Source organism: Phyllostomus hastatus, unplaced genomic scaffold, assembly GCF_019186645.2.
Source record: "Phyllostomus hastatus isolate PE091 unplaced genomic scaffold, TTU_PhHast_1.1 phas_scaffold_1066, whole genome shotgun sequence".
NCBI lineage: Eukaryota > Metazoa > Chordata > Mammalia > Chiroptera > Phyllostomidae > Phyllostomus > Phyllostomus hastatus.
The window spans coordinates 34,906,838-34,920,267 of NW_025334004.1; the positions used below are offsets into that span (position 1 = coordinate 34,906,838).

The 13,430-nt window shown below is 59.7% G+C and overlaps 1 protein-coding gene across 1 annotated transcript; it reads right to left on the bottom strand.

Moving 5' to 3' along the window:
• Positions 1-3,737: 3,737 nt before the first annotated feature.
• ECHS1 (enoyl-CoA hydratase, short chain 1) lies at positions 3,738-10,348 on the bottom strand. Its single transcript, XM_045854457.1, has 8 exons — positions 10,192-10,348; positions 9,133-9,330; positions 8,550-8,677; positions 7,694-7,793; positions 6,519-6,623; positions 5,914-6,033; positions 4,600-4,667; positions 3,738-3,884 (listed from the first exon to the last, which is right to left on the bottom strand). Exons 1-8 carry the CDS (start codon positions 10,277-10,279, stop codon positions 3,819-3,821), a joined length of 873 nt encoding a protein of 290 aa, XP_045710413.1. The 5' UTR covers positions 10,280-10,348; the 3' UTR covers positions 3,738-3,818.
• Between the last annotated feature and the right edge of the window lie 3,082 nt (positions 10,349-13,430).

Sequence of the window (13,430 nt, forward strand, 5' to 3'; positions counted from 1 at the left end):
GGTTTGTGGGAGGGTGGGCGGGGCTAGGCTGTGGTTGGGGAGGTGGGGCAACGCTGGGTCCAGCCCTGAAGGCGTCTTTCAGTGCCTTTGTCCTTCACCAGGTTCAAGACCTCCACACCCACTGTGCTTCTGGTCAGGGCTCCCCACCCAGCATTACGCCCCTAGCCCGCCGGATCCCTGTGTCCTGGGGTGGGAGACCAGATGGTGGGCTCACCCCTGCCCGCCTGGAGGGGACCCAGAAGGCTGGCAGGCCCTGCGCTCGGCTGGGAGCTGGGAGCACCTGGACGGGGCTCTCTCCAGCGCCAGCCACCAGATGCCTGGTGGGTGGGGGGCAGTCAGGAGCGTCCACTGAGACCCACCGTGGCCTGTCTGGAGTCCTGACCCACACAGAGTGTCCAAAAGAGTGACTGACAGTGGCTGTGTGAAGCCCTGAATCTAGGGATCATTTCTTACGCAGCAACATCTGACCAGTGCAGGTGGCTCCCGTGCTCTGTGGACACTGCCCTTGGCCTGCAGCCCTGTCTCCGCTCTCTCCCAGCTTCCCCCGCCCCCAACTCAGGCTGGGGGCAGACGCCAGGGCCAGTGCCCAGAGGTGTGCTGGCCTGGTCATACCGTTGCTGAAAAGCCCACCCCAAGCTCACTGCCCAGGCTGTGGACAGGCTCTCCCTCACTCCCCACCCTTCAAGCTAGGGCTACGCAAGTGTCACTCTGCAGGTGGCCCTGCTCACCTGCCCAGCTGCCACCTGAGTGTGCACTGCTGCCTGCCCAGCAGGAGGACAGGAGACAGCCCGACCCAGGGCCCAGATGGGACTGCCCAGGCTGGGCTGTCACCCCCGGAGTGACACCATCGACTTTGTGACCAGTGCTGTGGCCAGGGCCCTCGGCCTGTGGTGACATGATACACTCTGAGGCCCGACAGCTCCTGGAAAGTCCTGCACATGGAAGATGACAAAGCCACACTGGAAAACCTGGAGAAAGCAAAGACGTCTCCACGTTTTCCAGCTGGGCCCTGGGAGCCTCAGCTGGTGGAGGAGCCACGTTGGAAACCCAGCCTGGCACCCAGTCTGCCCTGAACACGCAGCCCTGGCCCCACCGTGCCGGGCAGAGTGGACTTGGGAACGGCCTTGGGGAACCTGGTTGGTGGGTCCAGCACCCGGGCCGTCCAAAGCAGCTGAATCTACCCTGGCTGAGGGTTGTGCCTGAGCAGTTTCTACTCCAGGATGTGAGTGGAGAGACTTGCAATTAACTTCCCCAAAGTTTCATCTTTTAAGCATGAACATGGGAGGGGGAAGCCGTTTTTTATTTATTTATTCATTCATTCATTTATTTATTTATAGAGAGAGGGGAATGGAAGGAGAAAGAGAGGGAGAGAAACATCAATGTGTGGTTGCCTTTCATGTGCCCCTTAGTGGGGACCTGGCCCACAACCCAGGCATGTGCCCTGACTGGGAATCGAACCTGTCACCCTTTGGTTCACAGGCTTGTGCTCAACCCACTGAGCTATGCCAGCCAGGGCCGGTAGCTGGTTTTATATAGATGAGAAGGGAAGGTTTCAGCTTCGAAAACCAAGCCCCCGGAACAACACGGGCCTGCAGTCAACTAGCCCAAGGAGTGCAAGATACTCCGGTTTGTGTCCCTGACAGGCCCGTCTGGGGTTTGTGATAACAGCTTCCGTAAGCATTCCCACGTCCACCGCCGTGCAGAGCGCCAGGCCTCTGGACTCCCTGCCCACCTAGCTTCAGGAAGGGCGGAGGAAATGCCTGGACAGGTGCTCTCGGGCTCCACCTGGCTGCAGGGACAGTGGGCTCCTGGGGAGGGATTTGAGGCTCAGCTCCAGGGACAGGCTGGGCGCACGTCCCACTGGGGAGCCCTTGCTTTTGCGGAGATCCACCCTGGCTCTGGAAGTGGCTCCCACTCTTGCCTTGACAGGTGGGGCCGTCTCCACAGAGCAAGTCTGAGGGGTGGGACTGGAGGGCACGTGGCAGCCAGCAGGGCCTTGCCGGGGCCCATCGGGGAAGCTGCTCTGTTATGTGCGCCAGTGCGGGAAGCCTGCAGGGCTCCCGGGTGCCTCACCTTGGAGGGTCCGAGGACGTGCTGAGACTTGGGGACTGACCCGGGCAGTAGCTGCCCCTTCACCTGTGAAGCCCTCCCCAGTGGCAGGACGTGGGACTCGTCCCAGCAACCCCAGCATGGCGTGACCCCCACCCTTGGAAGTTCACTGGGGAGCCTGGGGTAGGACAGAGGGTCCAGAGCGCTGAGCTGCGCTGGGATGCGGGAATCAAAGGCAGGCGTCCAGTGGGGGCAGAGGGGCTTTCCTACAACGAGGGTCACTCGGTCACCCAGTGTCCTGTGCCACCAGGGGACCTTGGTGTGTAAACTCCGTGTCCCACCACAAATAGCACACGGTGGGACCGCCACCAGGCTCAGTTCTGCTCCAGCACCTCCTTCGCACACAGGCTGCGGGATCCCAGGGCCTCCGTGCAGCTGGGACCCAGGCCGGGGCCCTGGACTCGGGCCGCCGGGACATCCACCTCGGAGATGCAGCTGGTGCAGCTCTGAGAAGGGGCTCTGCTGCCTCCTGCCTGAGTCCCGCGGGCGCAGGCTCCCTTCTCGGCCTCAGACACGCCCCACTCTCCTGCCTGCACACCACTGTCACCGCAGAGCTGTCCCCCACCGTGCTGGTAACCAGGAACCGCGTGCGGTGCAAACACGCAACACCCGGGATAACGTGAACGGCAAGGGACTGATACCATATGGCATTTCAGGGCCACTTAGAGGAATGCCATAGGAACACTGTTTGGTGGTGAAGCGAAACTATCACATGTTACAGCCCCGAAAACATCGCACTGAATTCCCAGAGGCTGGGAGAAAGCAGCGCAGAGGGTGCTCGGGCTGGTGCGGGTGTGGGAGCCGGGGCTGGTGGGGGTGGGAGCCGGGGCTGGTGGGGACGCAGCTTGCTTGGGGCACGAAGCAGTTGGGAAGTGGACGTGGTGACGGCCACAGCACTCTGTGGACACGTTAGTGCCGCTGAAGCGGACATTTAAAAATGGGTCAAAGGTCGGTTTTATGGTACACGTGTTTTACCACGATAAAAAAAGTTCTGGTCGAACAGGAGAGGCAGGCACGCAGTGTGACAGACTGAGGAAGATGCCAGTGTGCTTGCAGAGGGGTAAACATGGAACCCCATTTCTGTAGAAAGAAAACTGGACTCTACACACCTGTGTACATGTGTGTGAGCGTGTGTGGACATGTGGACATGTGTGAGTACAGAAATGTCTCCAAAAGCCACATGCCTGTTGACAGTGGTTTCCCTGGGTGTGCCGGGGGTGGCTGACTTTAAGGACCTCCGTCCTGCGTGGATGCCGTCACCTATGACGACAAAACAGAAGCTGGAAGAAGTGACAGAACATCCGGCTCCAGCGCATCAGCGGGGAGGCGTGATGTGACTTGAGGCCTGTCATTTAGTGATCGGCATGTCTCTCTGAAGGGCCACCCGCCCAGCCTTCCCCGAACCACTTTCCCTGGCTCCCAACCACACGCGGCCCAGCCGGGGACATGCTGCCCGGAGGGACGGTGGCCCTGACACGTCCCTCAGCTCCTGGAATCTAGTAAAAGCATCAACACGCTGCGGGGTCGCGAGCACCCTTTCTGATGGAGAAGAGGCGGCGCAGGTGGGAACGTGGTGGCTGTGCCGGCCGCCGCCCCGCGGCCGAGGAAGAAGTGCACGGCACCTGCACTGCCCTTCCAGACAGAGGGTTTATTGGCCCCTGAAACTGTGTCCCCTCCTCCGCGGAGGCTGGAGGTCTCGGTGGCAGCTCTCACCGGTCTTTGAAGTTCGCCTTTCTCTTCTCCACAAATGCCGTCATCCCTTCCCTCCGGTCTTCCTGGTGAGAAAGGGAACACAGCAGAGCTGGACAGCTGCACGTCACACGTCCCGTGGGTCAGGTGTGGGGGGGTGGGGGGGCTCTGCGGTGGGACCACCTGGACCCCTGGCAAGGGCCTGGTTTCCTGCTGGAGCGGGGCTGGCCCGGGGACGGGTGTGTCCAACACTCTCCCGCCCACAGACCCTCAGGTGCACGCACTGGGTCGTTCGCTGAAGGGTCACCTGACTCAGCAGTACCTGGGGCCTCACGAGGCAGGGGTCCAGACTCCACCTCTGCCTCCTTCCCTGTGTGCTCACGTGTGTGCACATGCATGCACACACGTCTTCGCTTCCTCGAGAGCTAGAGCCGCTTTTTATCTTTGTCTTCCAAAACACCTAGTGTCACCTTCTTTCAAATGACTATCAGGAGAATGACACCCCTTCAGTCACTGGCCGAGAGCCTAGACGGCACTGCTCTAAACCCTGTTCCAAGTGACTGGCGTGACAGGAAATGAGGGCTAAGTGGACCGCGTCTGAGGGCCACCTCGGAAGGCCTCTCCTGCCAGGAAACGGCCCTGCTCCGCCCGTCCTCCTGACCTCCACTCCCTGACGGACCGCTGACCCAGCCAAGGGCGCCAGCAGCTCTGCCCAAGGGGAGTGGGGTCTGCCGGTGAGGCCGACCAGGAAGCCCCGTGGCTGCACCACGGGGGACCTTTCGCGTGCACGTGTTCACTCACGGTGGCGAAGGTCGAATAGAAGAGTTTCTTCTCCAACTTATTTCCCTCTGTCAGTGTCATTTCAAAAGCTGAAACAGAGACCTGACGTCAGGAACTGAGAGGCCACAGCTGGGAGGAGCCCTCTCCTGCGGGGACGGACGGGACACAGTCTCACAGCCCCACACACGTACCCTGACGCGGCCGGCCCCCAGCTCAGTCCCCTCCCAGAGGGAGGGGTGAGAGAGTGCGGGAAAGGAGGAATGCAAACTGTCCAATCACAGAGCGTCTGAGGCAGCCCGTGAAACTGTATTTTAACAGTATTAAAAACAATAATGGCCCTGGCTGGCATGGCTCAGTGAATTGAATGCTGGCCTGTGAACCGAAAGGTTTCCAGTTCGACTCCCAGTCAGGGCACCTGCCTGGGTTGTGGGCCAGGTCGCCAGCAGAGGGCAGGTGAGAGGCAACCACACATTGATGTTTCTCCCCCTCTCTTTCTCCCCCCCTTCCCCTCTCTCTGAAAACCACCTTTAAAAAAGTAACAGTGATGAAGGATGAAAAGCAGCAGAAGTGCGGTGGCCCTGGCCTGGGCCATCTCTTTCTGGCAGCACCGGGGGCCACGTGTCTTCCGGGAGGGAGAGCAGGTGCGGTGACCAGGCCTCACCAACACCCAGCAGCAGCACCTCCTCTTGCGTGCGTGCCGGTCTGACGCCCCGCAAGCACCAGGTCACCGCACCCCGGCCGGCAGAACCCCGAGGCGGCTGCTTTCCTGCGGACGGACAGGCTCGAGGGCACACGTCTGCCCCAGGCTCCTGTCCTCCCAACAGGCCACACCGAGCAAATGGACAGTCTTGCCCCAACGCTGAGAGACACGGCCACGTGGAAGCTCTGTGAACTCTGACGGAGCTGCTGCGCCAGCAGAGAGAACGGAGGGCAGGGCGGAGGCGAGGGCCAGGCCCCTGTCCTGGCCCCCCTGGGGTCCGGGGGGCCCGCGCCCCTTGGGCCACCCCGCTGGCCATTCTCACAGCCCCCGGCCAGCTGAGGAGGAGCCTCTGCACCCCGGCTCCGAGGGGCCCTCGGCTTCTCCGGAGCCGACCTGTGTCCGGTCAGAGCCCGCCTGGGCCTTGTCCCTGCGCACCAGCACCTGTCCCCGCCTGTCCCTCAGGGTGACACATGCTCGGCCCCAGCACCAGTGGGAGCTCAGAACATTTCGACAGAATTTGCGAGCGAGCAGCTAGAAACCAGAGCTCCTCAAAGAGCCACAGCAGTTTTTGTCCGGGACGGGCCACGGAGCCCACAGGTCCTGGCGGCCCCTCTGTGCCCCTGGCACAGCCCTACCTGCATTCACGGACTCTTTGGCCATCGCCGATATGATTTTGGAATTGCCGGCGATTTTTTCTGCGCAGCGGATGGCTTCTTCGACCAGTTTCTCCACAGGAAAGACTTTGCTCACGAGACCTGAGCGTGACACGGTGGACAAGGGCACAGCACTGGTTACATTTCCCTCTGAGTGACGGTGACACTCCGAGAGCGGGGGACTCTCGGTGTTAGCAAGGGGCTGCAGCAACACAGGGGAGGTTCCGCCCGTCCCCAAAGTGGGGCGATGCTCTCGGCTGTATGCTGGGGTCACTGGACTCTGACAGGCAGGTCACCGAGCAGCGGGGACAGAGTGGGCCTGCGGGGTCTCAGGGAATCCAGTCCCCGCTGTGTACGCTGAGCTTTGGGATACGACATGGTTTAATGTCATTTTGTAACCTGAGTGTATGTTTCAGCTACTCTTTTCACACGTGGGATGTCAACAAAGGCGGCGGTCCCCCGGATTGTCAGGACCCCCGAAAGCACTGTGCTGACCGTCTGCAGGAGCCCTGGAGGCAGGAGCCCTGGAGGCGACTCTCCCCACTCCCCTTCCCCAGAGGGGCTCCATGGGGCACCCCCAGACACACCTGCTTCCTTGGCGTCCTGGGCTGAGATCCGGTCTCCAGTGAGGACCATCTCCATGGCCAGAGACTTTCCGACAGCGCGGGTCAGCCTCTGGGTGCCCCCTGCACCTGCAGGGCGGAGGCTGCGGGTCACAGGCTTGCGGCCAGTGACGAGGGGCCAATGACAGGCCTCTCAGGTGGGGTGAGGCGGCCAGCAGCTGGGGAGGCGGGAGACCCAAGAAGCACCCCTTGCTCAGTCCCCGCACCCGGCACCTCAGTCCCCTGCGTCAGAGCCTCTCACGCGGGAGTCAGGATGCAGGCAGATGCTCGGAGAGCGTCGCCTCCAGCAACACTCCAAATGTGTCCTTCTGTCCGGCGGTCCGCCGGTGCCAGCCCATGATGCTCCCTGCCATGTGCCCACATACCCACCCCCCAGCTCGAAGGGGAGCAGTCTGCCCAGCCACCTGCCCCACGGTGAACCCCAGGCACGAGAGGACCGCTGAGGGAGACACCCACAGTGCAGCAGGCTCAGGCGCTGCCTTGCTGACGTGGACACCTGGGCACTGGGACTGGAAGAGCCCAGTGGTCAGTGCAGCTCGTGGTGGCTGCCCTCGCCCGCAGCCAACGGGACACGCTGCCCTGCCCACCCCGGCTGGCTCGGGAGACGCCCTGGGCTCCAGGCTCACACGCAGCACAGAGACCTCATGGGACATGAGCCCGGAACCCTGGTCAGGCGGGCCCCAGGGGCAGAGGTCACACGCTGGCCCACTGCTCCTGCTGACCTCTGTGTGTGGGGGTCTGATTTCCTGTGCTGCTGAACTTGGGTGAGGCCATAAACTTGCTCTGGTCACTGTAACATGAGCAGATGTGACATGTGTCACCTCCGGGCACAAGCTCTCGGGGCTGGCCCTTGGTCACCCTGTTCCAAGCTTGTAACCTACATGGACCCTAAGCCAGTGTGTGGTCAGCCCATCCTACCAGCAGGTGACATGGGATCTGGTCCGTGACCTCCCTGGCCATCTGGGAGAGTGTGGTGACCACTCACACCAAGTGTCCTGGGGGCAGAGGGAGCACTGCCCGTCCAGTGCCAACACGACCCCCAGCCCCTCGTCACACAGAAAAGCCCTCTGCCCCTACGAGGTGCGCACACTCTGGGGAGTGACCTGAAGAGCCTATGACGGCGGTGTCCCCCCCTTTACCTGGGATGGTTCCTAGGAGGATTTCCGGCTGCCCAAACTGGGCTTTCTCTCCAGCATAAATGATGTCGCACATCATAGCGAGTTCACAGCCGCCACCAAGCTGCAGAACAGGAGGCGTCACCCGGGGAACCCCCATAAAACCACTGTACTTGCTTATTTAAGTATCCTGTTACAGTGAAACACAGTCTGGGGCACGGCACGCACCAACACCGCCACGCAGGGTTAGCTCAGCGTTGCCGTGAACGACCCACTGCAGGCCAGTGCCGCCCAGCCCTTGCACAAAGGGCTGGACAACAAGCCCTTTGGCTTCTCGGGCCCTCAGGTCCCTGCTGTGGGGCTTCAGTGAACCAGTGGGCGTGGGCGTCCCAATAAACTTCACTTGTTGACCCTGGCTTACCCCAGGGAGCTTGATTAAGTAGTCACAGACTGAAATGTGACTTCTCTACGGGCTACAGCCAGCCCTGCACCTCTGAGCGGTCTGCGCACCTGCAGGACACCCCAAAGCATCACACAGAGGACACAGAGCTTTCAGCAGTAGCTAGAAGGTGAAAGGTGCGGCACAGGATGGAACGTCATTAAAGCTGCACAAAGCCAACGTGTGCACCCTCGACGCAGGCGAGGGGAGGAGCGTTCCAGGGAGTCACGGTGCTCTCTGTGATCGCAGGGGTCCGCTGACAAGTGCGGATGCCGAGACACCTCCTCTCTTTACAGCCCCCCGCTCCTCAGCGTCGAGCGGGAGAGGCTGCTGGCCTGGGAACTAGACTTAGGCCTTTTCCAAGTGACGCCCAGTGGATATCGCCCTCATAAGCGCGGTTCCACGAGGATCCCCGAGCGAGGGGGTTCTCGGCCGACTCACCGCATAGCCGTTGACAGCAGCTATGACCGGCTTCTTGACCCGGGCGACTCGGTCCCAGTGGCTCAGGAATCCGCTGGAGTAGCAGTCCTGGAAACTTTGGTTCTGCATCTCCTTGATGTCAGCTCCAGCTGGGGAGAGGAGCCCCGTCACCAGAGCGCAGAGACTCCACAGCAGCTCCTGAGAGTCTGCCGTGAGCAGACCCCGGGGCTCGGGAGGACACCCGCACGTGGAGATACACTGTGACATGTGTTCTCAGAGGTGCTACGGAGGGACCACGGGACCAGAAATGGACTCGAGGTGAACTCAGAGAAGGCTGGGCTTCTCCAGCGGTCACATGAGCCCTCAGCATGCAGCACCTGACTGTGCAGGCCCTGGGCCGCTCTGAGCAGACCAACCGTGCTGGCAGAGCAGCTCATCCTCCGAGCAGCTCCCCAGCCCTCCCCACATCATGTGCACATAAACCCCAAGCTGCAGGAGTTTTTCTGACACTATCTCACCCATGTAAGTCTGTCCGCAACACCACACACTGTGGGTGTGACCATGGTCAGACCTGGGTGACCTGCCACCACGTGGCCCCCCACACCTGCAAACGCCTTGTCCCCGCCTGTGAGGACGATGGCCCCCACGGCCGGGTCCTCCTCGAAGGCCTCCAGCGCCTGGTTGAGCTCCCTGACCAGCCCATTGCAGAGCGCGTTGAGTGCTTTGGGGCGGTTCAGTTGGATCAACCCCACGTTGCCGTCCTTCCCCTTCTTTTCCGTGATGATGTACTCAAAGCGAGCGCCTGGGGCAAGAAGAGAAAAGGAGGTTTTCTTATTTGTTTAGGCACCAAACTAAGGGGATGTATCTCCGTTAGTGGACAGAGTGACCCTGACCAGTCCACGGTGGCCGCAGCAGGCAGCTCTCCACCATCCGGGTGGTCTTTGCACCACTCTCTGCTTCTACCAATGTTTGAACATTTTCTTAAGTTAAAAAGAAAAAAAAAAACACCCAGCAATGAACAGCAGCCCACAGCAGCCTTCCTTCTGAACGCCTCCGTCAGCAGAGAGGTGGCCTGTGAATCGGCAGAAATGAGCGGGATTCGTTCTTTTAACAAATGCCTAGGAGGAGAAGGGAATTAGCTGGGAACAAAACGGAGCTCTGGCCTTGCTGGGGGCACACACAGGCGCAGGTGGCTTGCACCGCCCAATCGGATGTCGGGTGAGCAGTAACAGCCAGCGAGGACGAGAGGCGAGCGCCTGCCTGTCGGAGTGGCTGCTTTCTGGGGCAGGGAACACACGGATCACAGTGCCTGCCCCGAGGGCGTGCTGGCGAGCACCGGGTCTAACAGGTAGTGTTCCGCGGCAGGGCGCCAGTCACAAGACCCGCGCATGATTGCAGGGTGCCGACTGGGGGGGCGGTGTCAAAGACAGCTTGGGGTCAAACCGACACGACTTGGTGCTTGGGTCGTGAACTGGGCACAGGAGTGAGAGAAGAGAGCCGAGCAGGGCTCCGCGACGCCGCAGGAGGGCGGGAAGGGGCGCGGGCGGGCAGGACTGGACGGCGACCACCTGTAATTCCAGAGGCGCCACCTGCGCCGCGCGGCCCCGACCGAGTCCCCAGGGCTCGGCGAGCGCGGTGCTGCGGCGGCCCCACCCGCACTCACCCGAGGCGAAGGGGCGCCGCGCCGCGCAACTGAGCGTGGGGAGCAGCGGGCCGCAGGCCCGGGACAGCAGGACGCGCAGGGCGGCCATGGCGCTCGGGGACAACTGGCCCCGCCCGCGGCCCGCGGAGCCACCCCGCCGCGTCCAGCACGGCCCGCCCCCCTCGCAGGCAGGCCTCGCGAGATCGCGCCCGGGAAGCGGAAGAGACGTAGCGAAACTGGGCGGGGCCCCGAGCCGGAGGGAGAGCGCCGAGGGAGGGGCTGCGCTTTGGGATAAGGTTAAAGGGGCCGAAGGCGACATCTGTGACGTTGGACCCCCACTGGGCCGGCTGCTGGGTGAACTCCGGAGCCAGGAAGTAGTCCTGAGGCTTCTGAGCGAGCGAGCCCCGCCGTACCGTAGGGTCGGTCCGCGCGTGGACCCAGCGCCACCTTCCTAGGACCGCGCTGCTTCCCACCTGAGAACGCCCCCCGTCCGCCCGCGCCTGGGCCTGAGCGCCCGCGGGCGATCCTCGGCAACTTGGGCGGGCCCGGGTCCGGGACCCCCGGCGTGGCCCGCGGGGCCCCCAGGAGAACGCAACCCGCGCGCGCGGGCCCGCAGCTTCGCGCCCCGGGCCCGGCAGCATCGCCCCCTTTCCTCTCCTCACCAGTGGTGGGCGCTCGCCCGGCCTTCGGCCCTGGCCCCATCTTTTTCCCGGGTGTCTGCGGGACAGGCACGTGGCCCCCACTTCCCAGGTGTCGACCTCCGGCCGCACCTCGGTTTCCCGGAGGCGCAGACTCGGAGCTCACTCGGGCCGTCGGGCCCACAAATGCAAACAGCGCTCCACGCGGGCGGAACACAACTTGTGACCCTGGGATCCGTATTCAGGATCCAAAGCTCAGCCCCAGCATTTCCCTTCCCTTCCCCTGCCGGTGGAAACCCCCCTCTTCTTTCTTTTTTCTTTTTTTTTTTTTACTCCTCTGCATTTATGTCTCGTGGCCCAGAGGCACAAGGGGACTGAGGAACAGTAAACAATCATATCTCTCTGAAATGTGTATCGGTCTAAGTGGAACAGGCATGAAGCACAATACTGAATCTTTACATTGGCAACTAGGTAGCTATTAGTACTAGGTTGTGAATAGTTTCGTTTTTTACGAAAACAAGATTTTATTAAATTTTAACGATGAAAAGTTTTATTTATGTAAATGATTGTCATTTGTAACTTTAAAGTGTTTGGACGTGCAGTATCAGTCCCCCCTATTGGTGTTCTTGCCCAGGCTTTGCAAATGCGGGGCTGGAGATGAAAGACGCCCCCTGCAGACGGGAAGCAAAACTGATAAATTCTTAAGTAAGCAATAATGAAGTTCAAACCAGAATTTAATGTTCAGCAAAACTCACGACAAAGCTGAGGACAGACTAAAGACATTTTCATGCAGAAAGAGCCGTTACCAACAACTCTTACTAAAGGGGCCTCTGTGTTAGTGGGACAGGCAGCCAAAGGGAGGTGGCCCGATGTAAAGGAAGTTTTTTTCCAACACCCCAGGGCTGGTGTTGAGGTCGGATGGCTGCTGTCCTCTCTGAAGTAATGTAGGGACAAACACACGTGACAAAGCAAAAATGTATAAATTGGACTTCACCAAAGTTAAAAACTTCTGTGTTTCAAAGGACAAAATGAGGAGGGTGAAGCGTGAGTGCGGGGAGAAGGCCAGTGCGTGGTGGGAGAGGCTCCAAGGGTGATAAGTGGTAATGGACAAAAATACAACAAGACAAGACTTAAAGAAAAGAAAGTGAAGACAACCCACACACTGAGAGAAAATTTCTGCAAATCATATATCTGATAAGGCTCTTGTGTCTGGAATATATAAATTACACTTTGAACTCCATGATAAAGAACAAACCAATTAAAAATGGGCAAAGGATTGAACAAACGTTTCCCTAATAAAGACATAGAAGTGGCTAATAAGCACAGGAAAAGATGCTGAACATCCTTCGTCATCAGGCAAGCGAAAATCAGGACCACAGTGAGATACCACTTCATAGCTACCAGGAAGGCTGCACTCGGAAAGACAGACAATGCTAACGAAGGGTTGGTGAGGGAGTGGAGAAACTGGAGCACCCGTATGCCACCAGTGGGGATGTCAAAGGAAGCAGGCACTTTGGAAACTCGTGTGTACACTAAAGTCTTTCATGAATGTTCATAGCACCATTCATGATAGCCAAAGTGGGGAAAAACTGTCCATCACTCATGAATGGATGAACACAATGTGAGATATCCATATAATGGGTACGTGAGAATTTACAGTGGAATATTGTTTGGTAGTGGAGAGAAATTAAGCGTACTGATACATGCATACTACACGCTACTTTGTGGATGTACCTTGAAAACATGCTGAGTGAAGGAAGCCACCGAGAGCATGATGCCGTGTGTATGAAATGTCCAGGACAGATAGCTCCATGGAGAGAAAGGGGGTCGTGGTCGCCGGGGGCTGCAGACAGGCTGTGGAGCACTGTTAAAGGGTAGGCAGCTTCTTCTGGAGGATGGAAATGTTCTGAGCTTGGTTGTGGTACATACACTATAAAATGGCGAATTGTCTACTTTAAGTGGGTGCAGTGTGTGATATGAGAATTCTAATCCCTAAAGCTGTTTGCAAACAATGAACAGCCTGATTTGGTTCAGCCACCTGGGCAGTGTCACGGGTAGCTGCAGCCTCATCACCACAGGTGGCCCCCAGCATCAGGAAGAGCCGTGACTCTGTGCCAGTCAGATTGAAACGAGGTGAGTCCTCAGTGTGTTGAAGCTGCTGCTGGAGGCCTCAGACGCGGAAAAATGGCCCCGCACTGACCACAGATGGCCACGTGAGTCTCCTGTTTCAGAGCACGTGGCTGAGGATAACAGACCCCATTGCTGGTTGGAGTGCCGGTCGCAGCTGTTTGGTCCAGGCAGTGGTGCAGTACCCGGTGGACGGCGCGGCCTGATGATCCCCTCGCACCTCCTGGGGCCTCAGGCGCTCCCTCCACAGATGTCTGAGCTGTTGCCTTCTCTCCGGCCATAAAATTAGCACGTCAACTTCCGTTGTGTAACTGTTTTCTCCAGTCACCCCCTAACCGAACCCAAGCCTCCAACCCAGGTGTGGTCAGGTGTGAGCATTTTTACTCACGTCCTGTGGTCAGGACGGGGCATTTTTACCCTGTGGGCCACCGTGGGGAGACTGTGGAGCAGGCACTCAGCCAAGTGGTCCCTGCTTTCCTAGAGCAGGGGAGTGTC